Consider the following 18,175-nt stretch of genomic DNA (forward strand, 5'->3'; position numbering starts at 1 on the left):
GGTTCTTCCCCGAGCTTGGCTACCATTAACCCCTTCAAGGAAGCACTGCCCCGCCGGGGTCATGTAACTGCCTCTGATGGACGTTCCGGGGACGTAAAAGCCGCCTCGTTACCTCAAGGACAGCTTGGAATCAAAAGCAATAACGGCACCAGTCGGTTTCACAGCTTTTCCGCTCCACGTTTCATTTTTATTTATTATTTTTACTTTTTTTAACCCTTTTTCTGTGATTTTTTTTGTTTTGTTTTGCGTCTCGCAATACAACCCGTTAAACCGGTTACAGAGACGGCGCGGCTGCTGACGGACATCGTGACGTCTCACTTCTTCTCTCAACCCTTCCATGTTCATTTTTGAAGGCTTGTTTGCTGAAATTAAGCGTGTTTTAGGGTTTAGCGCTGGTGAGGGGATCGGTCGTTGATTATTTACATTTTCTGAAATATTTTTAAATTTTTTTAAGGTATATTTGTACGCGAGACAATTCCTCGCAGAGATGGTTTTGTAAATAACTGAAAAAAATGGAATTTTGATTCTATTAATTTTAACAGTAAATTTCTAAAAAATGAAATAAAATTCTTTATTCCCGGGATATGAGAGGAGACCCGACGGGTACAAAATGAAGTCTATAAGTTCCCTACGAGTGCGCTGGAGACACAGGGGAAGTTAACACAGACTCGTAGCTCTAATCACTCTGAGAGGGTGGTAGATAAATGGAACGGCCTCCCAGCAGAAGTGGTAGAGGGTAATACAGTGAGGGGATTTAAACATGCACGGGATAGACATACGGCTTCTCATCTGCAATGTCCGCAGTATGGCGTTTGTCCGGTTGTAGGAAGGACGCTAGCCGGGTAAGGGTTAATCGGGGTCTTCGGGAAGAGAGCACGTGACCCACCATGGCAGGCAGATTGGGCAGGTGCAAATCACACTTTGTCCAGCAGGGGGAGCACATCAGCAAAAAGCTGGCTCATTACATAGCAATTCATTTCTATGGCGCCCGCAGATTCCGTAGCGCAGTTACAACAGAGGCCTGAAAATATTTCACAGACAATGAGATAATTTCATGTCTTCAGCAAACTCTGCGTATAATGGTAGAGCGTACAGCGCCCGGGCCGCAGCCTGCCAACGGGGGCTCTCAGAAGCTTCAGCCAATGGGAACTAGACTTTCCGCTCCGCTGAAGGGGTTTCTGTTACTGTGTCTGCCCCCCCGGCCTTGGAAAGGAGGTCCCAGATGCACTAATCTGCCTTGACCCAAGGAGATTACAGTCTAGCGGTATAATGGGAGACCCTGTCCCAAGAGCTTACAGTCTAGCGGTATAATGGCAGACCCTGTCCCAAGGAGCTTACCGTCTAGCGGTATAATGGGAGACCCTGACCCAAGGAGCTTACAGTCTAGCGGTATAATGGCAGACCCTGTCCCTAGGAGCTTACAGTCTAGCGGTATAATGGCAGACCCTGTCCCAAGGAGCTTACAGTCTAGCAGTATAATGGCAGACCCTGTCCCAAGGAGCTTACAGTCTAGCGGTATAATGACAGACCCTGTCCCAAGGAGCTTACAGTCTAGCGGTATAATGGCAGAGCCTGTCCCAAGGAGCTTACAGTCTAGCGGTATAATGGCAGACCCCGTGCGCAGTATGGTGTAAAAGCTGCATTTGCTTGCGCTGTTTGTTTTGGGCTGTCTCGCACGGTTTCATTTTCCTGTTCCGTTGGACGCGGTCTCTGCCGAGATCACAGAAATCGCATCCATTGCGTTCAGATTAACCATCTGTGTGCCAGAGCAGAATGCGATCGGAAGCAGTGGGCATCGCCCTCGTTCCCTATCTGCCGTGGACTATGACTCCCACAATCTTCATGTGCCAAGCCAGAGCTCTCAGTGCACAGCAGAATGGTTATTACTATTTTTTGATTTATATAGCGCCATCGTATTCCGCAGCGCTGTTGCATTTACTGCTGCGCATTTATTGGTGCAGCGAGTCATATGCAATAAATACCCCGGGTCGCCCTGGGCCGAGTCACCTTTTGCCACCGGGCTGGTGTGCGTTATAGCGGCCGATCAGAGAATTTATTGCATTAATTTTATAGCAGGAATGTCAGTAATGCACCAGTGAGCATGCGCATCGCATTGTATGTGCAGCAGGCTGGAAAACATCCGTCGCATTTCTTTTTTTTTTATGTAAGATTTAACCCCCCCCTGCTTCGGGGTGATGAGATTGAGTGATATCTGGGGACAGGCAGAGTCCCTTTAACAGCAGAAAAAAAAGGATGAAGAGGAGGAGTAGTGAGGCTGAGCAAGGGGGAGGGCAGAGTGAGATCACCACGAGAGAGGAAGGGAGAGCCACGATGGAGCCATGACAGCCCAGATCTCAAGCGGTTTTTAAGAATTGAAAGAGCAGGACCCCCTCGGCAGGTAAGACGTTCCGCGTCCTGACTCCCAGGGATGGGCCGGGATGGACGCCTGCTGCATGAATACAGGTGCCCCGACAAACCTGTGTGCTGAGCCTCCTGCAGACTGGAAAGGGCTCCAAGTCACCGGCTGAAACCCGATACCCAGATGTCACGTTGCCGAGGCGGCCAGCATCCTACCTGTGCAGCCCTCCAGGGGCTCTGGATTACGGCTCGCTCTGCAGATCGCAAGCTCTTGTGAACAGGGGCCCTCTGGGCTTTTGCCAGTGCCTTTTGACGTCGTCGATCGCTGTTGTACTCTGCGCCAGAATAGGTGGGTGCTTTACATAGAGAGAGGGGGGTATTTATCCGGAGGGGGTGATTAGAAATGCCCTGGTTTATAGCCCCCTGTGATTGGGGCTCTATCCGCTGAATGGGATTTTACTAGCCCAGCCAACAAAAGGTGCTTTAACCCTGTGGGTGCTGGCGGGGGTTTACTGGGTAGTTCTAGGCTACCGCCAATCTTACCCAAGCTGCATTTATGGAAAGGCAAAAAATAGCCCTTTTGTGTTGTTTTGGCTGTTTTGTGCGTTTTTTGTTAGCGGTTTGTTGCGATTTGGGGAATAATGTCCACAATTTGTTTTTTGTTTTTTCTGCTCTCCTGCACCAAAAATTCAATATTTTAAGTGAAAAACACCCAGATAATTGCCTTTATTGTTGTTGTCGACGCGTCTGCAGGGCCCGCTGGTGCATGCGGTGCAGGACGGGGTGTACTCGGTACTCGGTACTGCTGTACAGTAAGTGCCGGCGTTTAACCCCTTGTGGGCCAGAGGTTGGATGTCACGCCTGCGTGGATCCGGGGTTGCGTGGCAGGTATGAAGGGGTTAACGGTGTCATTTGTGTTGATAAGGAGAGGAACTCCTCTTTTTGGTGCACTTTGCGCTTTCTTTGGCCGGCTGTATGAAGGGGTCACGCTGTGCCGTGCGCTGCTCCCAGCTTTATTTCAGGACATACGTGTATAATACGAGTCCGTGCCGCGTTAACGAGCCGGTCCGGCACGCGTGTTCTTGCCGTGTTGTATGCAAACACACGTTGCGCGAGGTATGCGAGCCGGAGACCGGTCGGGGACAGAGTCTGTATTGGGATGGAGAACATTTCATTGTTGGGGGGGGGGGACATTCCTTCTGCCCTTAGCCAGGCACTGTGTCGGCTAAGACACATTGGAATAGGGTGCCGCTATAACTGAGAGTGAGCATGTGCTCATTTTATATTTTCCTTTACTGGCAGGGTGGTAGATAAGTGGAACAGCCTCCCAGCAGAAGTGGTAGGGGATAATACAGTGAGGGGATTTAATGGAAGCGCATTATAGGGAGCAGTTGCTGGAGGTCTCTCGGCCAGCCCCAGACTAAGATTTCTAAAGTATGTAATTCTCGCCACTGATTTGCTGTGTGGTGTGGTTGTGGGAGGCAGAGGGTTAATCCCATCATAGCCTGACATTGTTGTCCCCGGGTCGTGTTACTGGGACTGACTTGCCCTGGAGAGGCACCTGTTGGGGGAGGGGGCCGGGAGCCCGAGCGAGGGCTGTAAACCGTACACCTGTCCAGGTAATCCTGCAAAAGTAGTATCGGAGGCCCTGGCGCGCTAAGGGTTAACTGCAAACATATGATCATTCTATCTTCTGGAGGTAAAAACCTGCAGATAATATACATTAACAACAATAACATATATAATAACACAGAATAACAAATGTAATATAACACATAATAACATATGTAATAACACAAAACATAATATGTAATATAATAATACACACTAACAACATATATAATATAAGAACAGATAGCAACATATATAACACATAACATAATACATACTACCAACATGTATAATACATAACAAATGTAACATAACATATATATAATAACACAGAATAACAAACGTAATATAATAACATATTAACAAATGTAACATATATAATATAACTGAAAACAACATATCTAATAGCACATAAAATAAAATGTAATATAATGACACATAATACCAAATGTAACATAACACATAACATATTATGTAACATAATAATCATACATACTTACAACAACATATATAATAACACAGAATATCAAATGTAACAAAATAATTTATTATAATTGTGTCATATGTAGTAACATATATAAAATGTATAATAATCATTGTGTAATATACATATATCTTATATATATTATGTATAGCACAATTATTGTTATACATCTTGTTATATATGTTATTATGTATATAATATATATAATATGTATGCTGTGTGCGGCCGCACGGCTCCGTGTGTTTTGCGTGTAAACACCTCGCTGTATGAACTATAAACCTTTTCCGTTTGCACCATCGCACTTTGACTTTATACAGAGCATTCCACAGTCCCAGACAAAATGCCTCCATCCTCATGATCCTCAGCCAAAGCTTGGCTAGGGGTGGCCGGAGTTCTCCCTGTTTTCTGATCTAAGACAGATGGGGCTTCCTCTGTAGGGTATTTAGAGGCAGTTACTTATCACGATGTTTGCTGTGTAAAGTCCGTGTCGGTCGCTCTGCATTGTAGGAGAGGAGGCTCGGAGGTTAACATGTTCTACTTTACTGAGATGGTGGTGGATAAGTGGAACAGCCTTCCATCAGAGATGGTAGATGCTACTACAGCGAGGGGATGTCTAGACGAGAGACATCTGTCCCTTACATATTCCAGGGAGAAAATTCACCAAACTTTAACCTTTCATCAGCATAAGGGGCAAAGTGGTACGGCACGCCAAACTCCCGACGCGTTTTGTGGCCCAGACAGTTAATGGTCCTTTGTGTGGCTCGGTGCTGTGAAACGCGTTGGGTCGGTTATCGGGGACATCAGCGGATTCATCGTTCTCCGTGGTGACTTTCTGCAGGTGAAGATGATCCGTCGTGCCTTAGAACGCCCCTGTACCCTGGCTATGCTGATTGGCTTCCAGTTCGCCTTCATGGTGTACTTCTCCTTCGGCGGCCTCCGAAGCCTGGCCTCCATTTTCGGACGTTCCCCGGAGCCCATGTTCGACTACTCGCGCACGCACGACGTCTACACCAACCTTACGCTCTTGCAGGGGCTGCAGCTTCCACCGGTGCCGGCAGGAGAGCGTCCGCGGAGGTGCCCAGAGAGGTCTCCGTACCTGGGTGAGTCCATGTCTGTATCTTCTCAACCCCAAACATTCACACGCTCTGCGCAGCTCTGATTGATCAATTCATTGTATCAATATAACCACTCTTTTCTCTGCCAAATAATCAGATTTCTTCAGATTTTTCCTTGTCGTTTTCGTTGGTCGCTTATTCCCGCACACGGCCGTAGACGTTCCTAACGACCTGCCTTCTCCGTGTTTTCGAACAGTGGGTCCCATCACCGTGAGCTTCAGCCGAGTCCCATCCCTTCAAAAGATAAAAGAAAAGAACCCCTTTGTAACCCAGGGAGGCCGATACCGGCCCCCAAATTGTGAAGCCCGGCACCGTACGGCTGTGATCATTCCTCACAGGAACCGGGAGACCCACCTAAGGCACCTGCTCTATTACCTGCACCCGTTCCTCCAGAGACAGCAGCTTCAGTATGCAATCTACATCGTCCACCAGGTGAGGAGGACATGGCTGCTTGGTGTCTACCATAGATCTTCTCTGTCACCTTCCTCCGAGTTGGAGATCAAGGACCGTCGGAAGTATCATTGCTTTGTGGTTTGGTTGGGCGCTGGTGGACACGTGTGAGATGTTCCGTGTTGGTAGACGTGGTCGGGGGACGTTGGTATGGTGGTTGAAGCTTGGTTGACCAGCGGCCTGTCGCTGCAGGAGTAGTATATCCACGCACCTCTCTCCTTTTTCCTGTCCCTGCAGGCCGGGAACTCCACGTTCAATCGAGCCAAGCTGTTAAACGTTGGGGTCAAGGAAGCCCTTCGAGACGAGGATTGGGACTGTTTGTTCCTACACGATGTGGATCTGATCCCGGAGAATGACCACAACCTCTACGTATGTGACCCTTGGAGTCCTAAGCACGCCTCGGTCGCCATGAACAAGTTCAGTTACAGGTACAGGTGGACGCGTCTCTGATATCCTTTCATCTCGTTATCCTTGTGGCCTCCACTCTGCGTCTCCTTCTTCTGCAGCTCTCCTCCTGGACTCTGCTCCCGTCTCTCTATCTTCCCATCTGTCTCGTATGTTCTTCCGCTGTAAATCTTTATACCATCTGCTGCCGATTTCCCCATCCTGCGTATTCAGATTACGTGACCGCGGTTTTCTCCGGCAGCCTCCCGTACCCCCAGTATTTTGGGGGTGTCTCCGCCCTGACTCCAGATCAGTACATGAAAATTAATGGTTTCCCCAATGAATACTGGGGATGGGGCGGCGAGGACGACGATATCGCCACCAGGTGAGATATACCTGTTTATCCGGTATGTTCCATTCCCGCTCCCCACCTCCTGCCCCTGGGGGCAATTCATACCCCTCCTTCCGCACTCGTTCCTTTCATTTGTGATGTGACCGCGTGTACGAGGCGTGATGTGACCGCGTGATGTAGCTGCGTGTATGAGGCGTGATGTCATCACGTGTACGCGGCGTGGATCTTTTTGGTTGTGGAAGTCTTGTGTCCGGATCGTATGCGTCTCATCTCTCTGTTTTTCTCTCTCCATGCTGTCGCTCCTCACGCCGGGACCCTGCATGCATCTCTCTTTCATCCGTGTTCCTTTTGCATGATGTCGTTGTCTTTTATTATTGTCTTTATGTTGTAAATCAGCGGCTGTCAGCAGGTAGGTGAGCGCCACGAACGGGGAGCAATGCATTGTGGGTCCCCGTATTGACCGTAACCCACATACATAACACGTTGGTGATCCGTTAATTGTCCTTTTTTCCCCTAAAAAAATACTTTAGCTGGTTTTTTTTTGTTTTTTTTTTTATGAGACGCATCATTCCAAACCCGTCACAAAAATAATCCTTTAATCCGGAGCGAAGGATTAATGTAACAAAGATCGGAATCGGGGCCCCCGATCTATCCGGAAATTCCGGAATATTCCGGGTTAAAGGGCCTGTATAGTCCGGGCGTAGGTGAAACATGCGTCTGTGTGTCTCTTAAATGTCTGAATCACGCAGGATCATCACGCTTCTGGGCCTGTCAGCGCCGTGACGCAGAGATTCTGCCATCACGCCTGTCACTGCGGCTTTAACTGGCGGTTTCATGACGGCTCACGCGGTATATGCGACACGCGTGTTGTAAGGGAGGCCACCGGGTCGCGCATAAAACTTTTTTACAAGGTTGTAAAGTTTCTGTAAAATGTTAATAAACCCGCTAAGCAAACTTCACGCTTACAAAGGTTGTAATTGGAGACTTAACCCTTTCCCCGTACGCTATGGTTCGCTTCTATGCGCTAAGTTCACCCATGTAATATGAGAAAGGTATATGTACGTTACGGGAGCGGCCATCTTTACTTCCTATTCTTTGGATCTGCTGAATTATTCCTCCCCTTTAGGTTATCTCTTGTTAAATTGCCGGTCGGTTCAAGCGGTCTATGGGAAGGGTGGGTGGCGGAGGAGAAGGGAGGGAGCTTGGTTATCGGATGAGCTGTTTGCCCCATGGCCGGGTGGAATTGCCCCTAGCGGCAATGCCCCTCTTTGTGTGTCGTCTCTGATTGGGGTGTCTCTCGTTGTCGCGCAGGGTCCGTCTCGCCGGCATGAAGATCACCCGCCCCCCCGTATCCGTCGGCCATTACAAGATGGTGAAACACAAAGGCGACCAGGGCAATGAAGAAAACCCCCACAGGTGAGAAGCCACGTGAGGCGGGGGGTATCTGGGTAGGGGCCGGTGCATGTGTTGGGCCCCTGGGAGCCATTAGCTGGAGCCTGTGTTTGTATGAGGGATGAGAGGCTCCGTACTCAGGCACCAGGCTTCGACTGACCCATTTTGGCCAACAAAGAGAGAGAGTAACAAAGAATTAAATGTCCTAGACTGGTTTCTCCATCACCTTGCGATCCGTTTCACCAAAACGTTTACTTTTTCACCCAGGTTTGATCTGCTCATCAGGACGCAACGTATGTGGACCCAAGATGGGATGAACTCTCTGTCCTACACGCTACTGTCTCGCCAGCTGGAGCCTCTGTACACCAACATCACGGTGGACATCGGAGCGGACCCCCGGACACAGAAACCTCGGAGAATTCGTGGACCCACGCCGCCGGCGGTCAGTCGCCACGGCAACGACTCCAGCACCGGCGCGGCAAAAAGAAAGGAAATCGCGCAGGTCCGGTCTCCATCGCAGCAGTCGGGTCAAGCAATGGCTGAGGCGAATCAGTTCAAGAAACCTGTCCTGGTGGCCAAGGGAGAGAACGGCCCGGGCGGGAACGGAACAGGAACCGCTGTGCTCTCCATGGGGTCAAGAAAGAAAAGGTCCGGAACCTACAAACCGGAGACAAAAAGGGTATTAAAGTCAGATAGGAAGACCGAAGAGGAGAATGAAACCTCAAACCCTCTGGTCCAAGGCGGGGGGTCTAGGGAGCTCGTGGAGGGAAGACCTTCCAACCAAACCGCCGAGGTCAAGACCCAAGGCTTGGCGTGAGACCGAGGTGCTAGACTCCAAGATCTCCCGCCGGGCATGGGATCCGGAAATATCATGGCTGCTCCTTCCGTTGAATCCCCTCTTCCATTGAGGTACAGAACGTGCCACGTTCCTGTCGTTTTGGGACGTTTTCATTCAGACTGAAGAGTTTGCGGTAAGTAACCGGACTCCCTTCCGCTAGGAGCTGGCTCTGCCCCGTGGGTCTTTGAGGGAACACCTCAGGGGGTCTCTCCTGGCCGTTTGGGAGATGTCCTGCCCCATGGTCCCTTAATTAATTTACCATTCGATCGTCCATGTTGAAGAGTGCCTCGCTACTGGTCGAAAAGTCAGGATTTACTGTGAAAATTGCCATTAATCAAACCCTTCAACCAGTGGGATTGTGTTGCCTTTTTTTCCTCCCCTCTTTTTCCTCCCCGCTGCGAAGCTCCATGTGACTCCAAGTATTGTATATATACGTGTGTGTATATATGGATCTATTTTTTAAAGAAGTAATTTATTTTGCTGTGCTGTGCGCGGTTCTATAGAAGGATATTATAAGAGTGGAGAAATATTCTGCCTTACACCAATGTGTATATATATATATATATATATTTTTGTTTCGGTTGCCGTGGATACCTGTGAAACGATTAAGGAATATGGCGTTTCTGAGTCAGTATTTAAATTCAACAATTCCAAGTGTTTGAACGCGGATTCACCCCAAACTCTCAACCGGAGATCTGCCTCATCTTCGCTGTCCTTACGTACGCCCCGGGGTGTGAGACGTCACAGATCGCTCTTATTTATTGAAGACGTGATTGGGGCAGAGGGAGCATTTTTCTTTGTTTTTGTTTTAATGAAAAAAGAAATAAACGATTGCTTATGAAGTCATGAAGAGGGCCCGTTCTGTGATACGGTTTATGGAAAGACGATCTGTCTCTAGAAACTAGGGCTGGGTCGGAGTCGCTTGCTGCCTGGCTGGACACCCCCCTCCTGCCCCTCTCTCTTCTCCTAATGCCCCTCTTTTCTAGGAGGTCAGAATGTTGGGTATGAGGGGATCGCAGGGTTCTAGGGCCCTAAAAGCCCCGATAATGTGTATAGAAAAAGCTATAAGTTAAACGGGGTTAATAAACCCCATTCTTCTAAATGCCCCACATTACACAGATACCCAGCCATAGAAGATAAAGCCCCAGCTATGCCACTTATCACCCCCGCCAAAACAAAACTGTCCCTTTCTGGCTGTATAAAGTGTTACTTCACCTCTATTGAGAATACCCCTAACGTTCTTTTAGAGAGTCCAACCTGCCTGCCTCACTTCGTTCCACTAGGGGGGCAGAAATCCTGGCCCCGGGCTTCTTGCACAGACACAGGTGGCTCCTTAATAGTCCAGGTGTGCTGGCGGCTGATTGGCCCTCCTGTGCTTGTCTGAGGAGATCCTGAAGGCTCCACCGCAGGAGAATGAAACTCAATCTCATTTAGGATGTGCCTCTAACCAACTAAAATAACAAACTGAGCAACCAATCAGGATGAAGAGACCAGATGCATGCTGGGACAATACTCCTGAACATTTAAAGATTAGTTTTTTGTTTTAAATGTACTTTTATTTGTGAATAAGTAGCGGTGTAACATTTTGTGGGTCACCGATCCCACCTTAAACCTGTGAAGACTTCCCGTTTCATTTAATTGCTTTTGGAATTTGGTGTCAGATGTGAAGAAAGAATAACTGGTATGTTATATTTATACTATTTAAATCTGATGCGTTTGCTCAATGTAACTGGTCAGTCATCTTCCACCGCTTAGTAGATCTCCCCCTGTGTGCGTCTCATGGCATAATTAAGGAAATGACAAAAAAAAGTATGCGTTGTATCCTATGGCTGTGCAAATCAGGGGGGTGGCGCGCTCCCCCCCCGGGATAGTCTTCTGCCCCAGTACCCCCCAAATACACTCCTATACCTCAAACCAGTGGGACAAGCTAGCAGGAGCTCTTTCCAGTCACAATCTATTTCTAAAAATGCCATGTTTAAATCCTATACTATAAAATAAGTCTGCGCACAGCGGGAGAGGCGGTAGGAAGCATTAGACTCGTGTCACAGCAGTCAGCCAGTGTCACTTATTTTGATGGTGAAAATCAGCCTGTAAACAGTTTTTTTTCCATGAAATTTGTTAATTTGCCCGTTCTAATGAAATAAAATGCTCGATCAACAGGCCTGTAGAGCATCCTTTTATTTGATCTCATATGGCACATTATGCATTTCTGTTATGCTCTAAATCCATCTTATGTTCTACAATGCAGCGATAGTCTGCAAGGATCCTCCAGATCACGAAGGATCCCATCCGTTGGTGGCGTGGTTGCATGGTGGCAGCGCGTCTACCCGCTGGTTCGTTAGCATTAGACTGCTATAACGCCGCGATAAGTCCTCCTGGGCGTCTGGAGATAGAGACGTTGTTGGCACGCATGACCCAACTGGGATATGCAGGCTTGAGGTCAGGTGAGGTCCGCTAGTCCTGTTGCTGGGGTCCAAGCAGGTTCTCCACCGCCTTTCTGGCATTAAAGATGCAGTCGTTGACAGAGACGCCCTGGTAAGAAGCTCCAACGAGGCTGAGAGGCAGATCGTGCTGGCGGAGGAAGGCGTAGATGCCCGCTGTGGAAGACAGGAGAATAAGCCGCAGGGTCGGAGAAGATTCACGTTGTCTCACTGATTTATCTATACATTACACAGGGCCAGCTCTGTAGGGTCAGCTCGGATAAGCCGTACCTGTCCGCTTCCAGTGTCCCAGAGTATACTGCGGGATGCAGTCCTGCAAGAAAGCGGAGTTGGTTTGCTGGCGTTATTGGGTTCATACATTTGTATTTGATGTCGCCCCGTTAATGAAGCCGATTCCCTGCTCACCGGGTTGAGATTGGTGATGGCGCGGCTCGGCGGCCCCCGCACCCCGAGCTGTGTAGACGCTGCCTCTGTAGCCAGGCGGAGGAGCTTTTCCGAGGACACAGTGGCAGGTTCGCCCAGGCTGCTTTCAAACCAGGCACCCCCCAGCATTACCTGCGGGGGCAGGAAACACAACAAGGGCCAAATAATTAGCACCGATACCCAGGGTAATTAACCTACATTTACAGTCCACATCCAGCATGGATCCCACAGGGTATTTAGTGTTCTGTCCCGTCTGCAGCCAGGTCCCACAGAGAAGCCGTTTACCGTGAGTCTGGTGGAGCTGGATCCGTGCCGGTCGTGTTCTGGAAACGCAAGGGAATCGTAGACTATCCCCAACACGGTGGGGTCCTCAAAAGATGGGATCAGGTGCCCAAAACCCTGAAAGAGCCACATGCCAAGGAATGAAAAACTATTGGGGGTAGATCTTTCTGACCGGCAGCTGCACCTGGCATGGAGGAAAACCAAGACCAAGTACAAGAGGGTTGCCATCTCCAAAAAGTACGTGCTGGCTGAGAAACCCCTGATCAGACGCGTCAGTGAAGGTGAAGGAAATTATAACCCCTTATTAAATCACGAATACAAAGCTTTCGGCTCAACATGTAGCTTTGGTGTCAAAAGAAAGCAGTTTCTTTCCTCTAGCACCAAAAGCCCCTGGGACTGAAGGGGTTAAGTTCTCCCCCTCCCTTAGCAATCAGCTTAATAGAGGAGAGTTTATAAAGGGGAGGAATAATGATGCAGGCGTCAAACACATACCATATTGGCTCGGATATAGGCCACCCCCGTATATAGGCCGCACCCTAAAAGTTTGGTGCTTTTTTAAAGAAAAAGTTTTTCTTTAAAAAAGCACCAAAATAACATGCTGCCACTGTCCCCCCCGCCCCGAGATATGCTGCCACTCTGTCCCCTCCCCCCGAGATATGCTGCCACTCTGTCCCCTCCCCCCGAGATATGCTGCCACTCTGTCCCCTCCCCCCGAGATATGCTGCCACTGTCCTCTCCCCCCCCGAGATATGCTGCCACTGTCCTCTCCCCCCCCGAGATATGCTGCCACTGTCCTCTCCCCCCCGAGATATGCTGCCACTGTCCTCTCCCCCCCGAGATATGCTGCCACTGTCCTCTCCCCCCCAAGATATGCTGCCACTGTCCCCTCCCCCCCAAGATATGCTGCCACTCTGTCCCCCCTGAGATATGCTGCCACTCTGTCCCCCCCCCCGAGATATGCTGCCACTCTGTCCCCCCCGAGATAAGCTGCCACTCTGTCCCCCCCGAGATATGCTGCCACTCTGTCCCCCCCGAGATATGCTGCCACTCTGTCCCCCCCCCCGAGATATGCTGCCACTCTGTCCCCCCCGAGATATGCTGCCACTCTGTCCCCCCCCGAGATATGCTGCCACTCTGTCCTCCCCCCCCGAGATATGCTGCCACTCTGTCCCCCCTCCCGAGATATGCTGCCACTCTGTCCTCCCCCCCGAGATATGCTGCCACTCTGTCCCCCCCCGAGATATGCTGCCACTCTGTCCCCCCCCCGAGATATGCTGCCACTCTGTCCCCCCCCCGAGATATGCTGCCACTCTGTCCCCCCCCGAGATATGCTGCCACTCTGTCCCCCCCCCAGATATGCTGCCACTCTGTCCTTCCCCCCCCCCCCGAGATATGCTGCCACTCTGTCCTCCGTCCTCCCCCCCGACTTACCAGAGCAGACTCCCCGGTGTCTTGTGGGGCCGGAGGGGGACATCTATGCACATCGTGTATACAACTCCCGGTGCCGCCACTCAGCGGAAGTGCCGGCACCGGAAGTTGTATACGCGTATTGCGTAGATGTCTTCCGCGGGCCCTGCAAGACACGGGAGTCTGCTCTGGTAAGTCGGGGGGGGAGGGGTGTAAAATACATTGCGCGCGATGCGCTTAGACAACCTCCCGTGCCGGCACCCCCTCGTGGGAAGTGCTGGCAGGGGAGGCTGTCTGAGCGTATCAGACAGTAGGATACAGGTCCCCTGCACCGCTGCGGGGGATCTGTATCCTAACCCCGCTGCCTGCCCGGCACCCGGGACTGCATGTCCCGGGCGTCGGGCGCTAGACCCCGAATATAGGCCGCACCTATAAAAAAAAAAGTGCGGCCTATATTCGGGCCAATACGGTTTTCCACCCCAGCACAGGCAGTGAACAGCGAGAAGCACTCACCGCGATAGGCAAGACGTCTCCGTCGTACTCCAGATTCACCACGGCCACCGTGGCAGAGCGGATCTGGCCGAGGATTTCCGCCATTGGCGCAGCAGACGATGGAAGCAGCTGGCCAAGAACTGGGGAGGTAAAATTAGTTTTGTTTTTAAGTACAACAGTCTTCCTCCTGAGGAAAGCAGTCCAGCATGGATAAGCAAGAAACTCCCGGGGAGGAATAAGCAGTGATTTAATGGTTTTACTGCCTATCTACCCACCCTAGAGGGGGGAACCCAAATCAATGGCTGATTGAATAGGAACTAAAGTAGTCAGGGAGTTAAAGCCTCCCAGCGTCCCAGATTTCTCTGCTTTAGATTGTAAGCTGTAGGCCTTCTCGCCGAACAGCACATGGTGGGGAAAGGTGGCAATAATATTATATTACCTGTAGCAGGGAGCGCGCTGATCACATGATCGGCTGTCACATTGCCGTCCGAGAGCTTGATCTGAAACAAGAAAAGGTTAAAATCGACCGCGTTGGACGCATGGAGCGTTTAGTAAGAGCCCCCCGTGACGTACCTTCCAGCGATTGTCAGGGGTCCGCTCTAGAGCCTGCAGGGGGGTGTCCTTGTGAATCTCAACCCCCTTCTCTTTAATGAAGGTCTCTAGAGCTTCGGAGAGCGTCTGCAGACCCCCGCGCAGAGACCACTGACTCCACTTCTCTTTCTTGGATCTCCTGATCAGCTCACAGTCGGCCTGAGGGCCCTTATCTGGAAACACAGGAGGTGTCAGAGCTCTTCTTTCCGTTTGGGTATAGACTAACCGTGCTACGTGGAGAGCGGCTCCCACAATGTGCGGCTACTCACCTCCGCCGGTTGCCATGCCGAGGATCACCGACCGCTTTCTGCGCTCGGCTTCGTACAGGAAGGGGAAACAGGAGCGCACGCTGAGTCTGCGGCAGTCGCCGGCAAACACCCCCCGGCACAAGCTGTCTATGACGATGTCGGCAAGCTGGAAGAGAAATGGCGTGTCACGTTCAAGGGTCACATGATCGCGGATAATATCCCATGGGACCCCATAATCACACGGCAAGGAGCGCCCACTGCCCCTTCATTACCTACCCCAATCATAAGTGTGGAGTTGTCGCAGGGTTAATGATAACGTAGGCAGAATTCCTCTGGTTTGGAGACTCCCCGCCCGGCTTTAATCTCAATCCCCACCTTCACAGCCGCTGCCGTAAGGAGGGCCGCCGGTTATCAGTGCCCTGCCGGGGGCAGATAACACAAGCCCTGTGGGCCCCTGGTGTAAATTAAAATGAGCTCCCTTTACAAAAGTGAGATCTATTCCGCTTTACGCCACAGCCTTGAGACCTCCACAGCGGGCGCCGTATACAGAGACCGCGTCACGGAGGAATAATGCAGCATGGACGCCATTACACGAGAGCGCTCTGTATTGGATTCCCAGCAGTCACCGGCTGACTGAACCAGACCGTTGGCCGCCATGGCAATAAGATCTTACCTCTTTCCCGAAGCGGCGGGCGACGAACGCGTGGACGCTTTCATCCTCCTGAGAACCCTTCGGAGACACGAGGTCCCGCAGGCCGCAGAGGAATAAAGGTTCGGTGAACGGAGGGATGGTACGCAGGACCCCGCTAAACGGAAGCACAAATAAAAAAGCCAATTAACAGCAATAAACGAAAACGAGGCCGGCAACCAAAAGCAGAGTCAGGTGGATGAGGTCATCAAAGTGACAGCACGTCATCTGACTACAGATAAAAACAGGGAAAAGAAAAATGTCAGTGCACTAAGCTAGTCACAGGCTCAAATAATACAAATGCATAATACGAGGCCTACCAAACAGGTGTAAGCATGCTGCAAAAACAGTGTATTGGCTGTACAATGTATACAAAAAGCAAAAACTGTCTGCGCTTCTTACCCTAATAAAGTTGGCAACAAATATATAAACATAATATAAATGAGAGGTTTTGGTTATATGAATTGGCCAAAGCATAATTAAGCTCACCCGCCACGTCAAGGCACACTCTCAATAGGGTGAGAACCTACTCTCACCTCCTACATAGTGGGCACACAAAGCAGTTTATACGGCTACCAAAACCTTATTAATGTGTCGGGGGAGGTGCAATTAAACCTCCTCCCTATTAACCCCTGGACAGCAAGCTGCAACCAGACTAATGAGGAGCCAACAACCTCAAATATGTGCAAACAGGGAAAAGAAAAAATGTCGGTGCGCTAAGCTAGTCTCAGGCTCAAATAATATATATGTATAATACGAGGCCTACCAAACAGGTGTGAGCATGCTGCAAGAAACAGTGTATTGGCTGTACAATGTATACAAGAAACAAAAACTGTCTGCGCTTCTTACCCTAATAAAGTTGGCAACAAATATATAAACATAATATAAATGAGAGGTTTTAGTTATATGAATTGGCCAGAGATAAAAACATTCAGCCCACCCAGTTGGCCCTTCCGATAAGATAAGAAAGCTTTATCTCTTATACGATAATTTACGATACAAACGTAATTTGAGTAACGGAAGCTGCGAGTGGGGCTCAAACTCTCGTCTCATAATAGCTTCTATTCCAGGTCCCGGTCAGCGGCCCCCCTCGGTCACTTACCCCAGACTGGACGGCAGCTTGTGGAGGGTCTTGTTAACGTAAAGGTAGCGGTTCTTGGCCGCAGGGTGGTTTCTCAACACGGGGAGGATTTCGTTTTCTAAGCCCAGCTCTGAAACCTGGAGAAAAGAAAAGTGATGTCACCGCTACTGTATAATTACACATCCCCCTGTCCGCCCGCGGCCCCCGTAAAGATCAGCGCGTGGACTCACCATACAGAGGGTGTTCCGGCCAACCACCCCTGCTGGGCGAATACCCCGGGGCCCGTGTTCAAAGATGGCGCCATCGTCCGTCCGCGTAGAGCGCATCCACCCCCCCAGCCGGCTGCTGCCCTCCAGCAGTATAACCTGTGAGAGAGACGCGTTATATGCCGGGGTCGCCTTATATAAAGGGTAAGTGGAACTGTACCACAAGGGAACACATTAAGCACTGTCGGGGATCTCTTACCTTTGACACAACGGCATCCTTGACGAGATGGTAACAGGCAGTCAGCCCGCTGATGCCACCGCCTGCGACCACCACTGTCCTCTGCATTGCGTCCACACGGCCTGCAAAGAACAGAGTATTATTCCAGCACCGGGTCAGATGCGGTGTCGGTTGTCCCATCAGTCATGTCTCCCCAAACGCCTGCCTGGCCAACTTTCCTATCTCTGTTGGGAGTCTGTGCAATGCCCCCACCACACACTATAATACGATTCCCTACCCTACCCTACCCTACATGTCGGATCATTCGGAATTCTTGCTCTTTCCTGTAATGTAAACTCCGTGCAGCGCGGGGAGTTATCTTCAAAGCTTCGGTGATCTCACCTTTATCCGCGTTAACCTTACCTTCCGCAGAGAGGAGACCCGCGAGCCACACAGCACAAGCTCCTTCCACATGCCCAAGGAAGTGCAGTGAGGATGGGCGTGTCCACAAGCAGACAGCCTATCAAACAGAGCGACTGAGAGACAGACATTTTATAGGGGAGGTCGCTGACAGCTGCACAACACGCCCAATTTTCAGTTAACCGTTGCACTGCCTGAAGAGACGGGATTGTTGTTACTTAACCACTAGCACTCCTTCCCACTCCCATCTCCAGGATGTTACCCCCGCTGTGCCCATTCCCTGCCCCGATCTGTCACACTCTACCCTACATGCCCATTCCCTGCCCCGATCTGTCACACTCTACCCTAAATCCGCATTCCCCGCCCCGATCTGTCACACTCTACCCTAAATCCCCATTCCCTGCCCCGATCTGTCACACTCTACCCTAAATCCCCATTCCCCGCCCCGATCTGTCACACTCTACCCTAAATCCCCATTCCCTGCCCCGATCTGTCACACTCTACCCTACATTCCCTGCCCCGATCTGTCACACTCTACCCTACATTCCCTGCCCCGATCTGTCACACTCTACCCTTCATGCCCATTCCCTGCCCCGATCTGTCACACTCTACCCTACATGCCGATTCCCTGCCCCGATCTGTCACACTCTACCCAGTGATGGGCACTCATCTAGGGGACAGTCTTTCCCAGTGAT

At 50.5% G+C, this 18,175-nt stretch overlaps 2 protein-coding genes across 3 annotated transcripts; one reads left to right on the forward strand and one right to left on the reverse strand.

The window, feature by feature from the left end:
- The first annotated feature begins 2,286 nt into the window (after positions 1-2,286).
- On the forward strand, positions 2,287-9,256 carry B4GALT3 (beta-1,4-galactosyltransferase 3). 2 transcript variants are annotated; one of them, XM_053475079.1, is made up of 7 exons: positions 2,287-2,398; positions 5,292-5,553; positions 5,765-6,000; positions 6,256-6,446; positions 6,665-6,787; positions 8,066-8,170; positions 8,414-9,255. In XM_053475079.1, the coding sequence occupies exons 2-7, from the start codon at positions 5,298-5,300 to the stop codon at positions 8,961-8,963; spliced, it is 1,461 nt and encodes a 486-aa protein (XP_053331054.1). In that variant the 5' UTR covers positions 2,287-2,398; positions 5,292-5,297; the 3' UTR covers positions 8,964-9,255. The 2 variants fall into 2 exon arrangements, with proteins under 2 accessions (XP_053331054.1, XP_053331055.1); XM_053475080.1 differs by lacking the exon at positions 2,287-2,398 and adding an exon at positions 2,410-2,707 and having other exon boundaries at positions 8,414-9,256.
- A 1,883-nt stretch (positions 9,257-11,139) lies between these two features.
- PPOX (protoporphyrinogen oxidase) lies at positions 11,140-17,560 on the reverse strand. The gene is made up of 13 exons (XM_053475081.1): positions 17,484-17,560; positions 17,103-17,203; positions 16,868-17,002; positions 16,659-16,774; positions 15,542-15,674; positions 14,890-15,034; positions 14,603-14,793; positions 14,469-14,529; positions 14,051-14,169; positions 12,134-12,247; positions 11,831-11,980; positions 11,696-11,738; positions 11,140-11,581 (listed from the first exon to the last, which is right to left on the reverse strand). Exons 2-13 carry the CDS (start codon positions 17,187-17,189, stop codon positions 11,439-11,441), a joined length of 1,437 nt encoding a protein of 478 aa, XP_053331056.1. The 5' UTR covers positions 17,190-17,203; positions 17,484-17,560; the 3' UTR covers positions 11,140-11,438.
- Positions 17,561-18,175: the final 615 nt, after the last annotated feature.

Source organism: Spea bombifrons, chromosome 9 (assembly GCF_027358695.1).
Source record: "Spea bombifrons isolate aSpeBom1 chromosome 9, aSpeBom1.2.pri, whole genome shotgun sequence".
Lineage (NCBI taxonomy): Eukaryota > Metazoa > Chordata > Amphibia > Anura > Pelobatidae > Spea > Spea bombifrons.

Bases quoted from the DNA above. Each gene is read 5' to 3' on its own strand.
- PPOX (XM_053475081.1), bottom strand. From the start codon at position 17,189: ATGCAGAGGACAGTGGTGGTCGCAGGCGGTGGCATCAGCGGGCTGACT. The intron at 17,003-17,102 runs GTAAGAGATCCC...TCTCTCTCACAG, and splicing joins AGGATGCCGTTGTGTCAAAG to GTTATACTGCTGGAGGGCAG. The intron at 16,775-16,867 runs GTGAGTCCACGC...TCTTTTCTCCAG, and splicing joins GCCGGAACACCCTCTGTATG to GTTTCAGAGCTGGGCTTAGA.
- B4GALT3 (XM_053475079.1), top strand. From the start codon at position 5,298: ATGATCCGTCGTGCCTTAGAACGCCCCTGTACCCTGGCTATGCTGATT. The intron at 6,447-6,664 runs GTACAGGTGGAC...TTTCTCCGGCAG, and splicing joins ATGAACAAGTTCAGTTACAG to CCTCCCGTACCCCCAGTATT. The intron at 6,788-8,065 runs GTGAGATATACC...GTTGTCGCGCAG, and splicing joins GACGACGATATCGCCACCAG to GGTCCGTCTCGCCGGCATGA.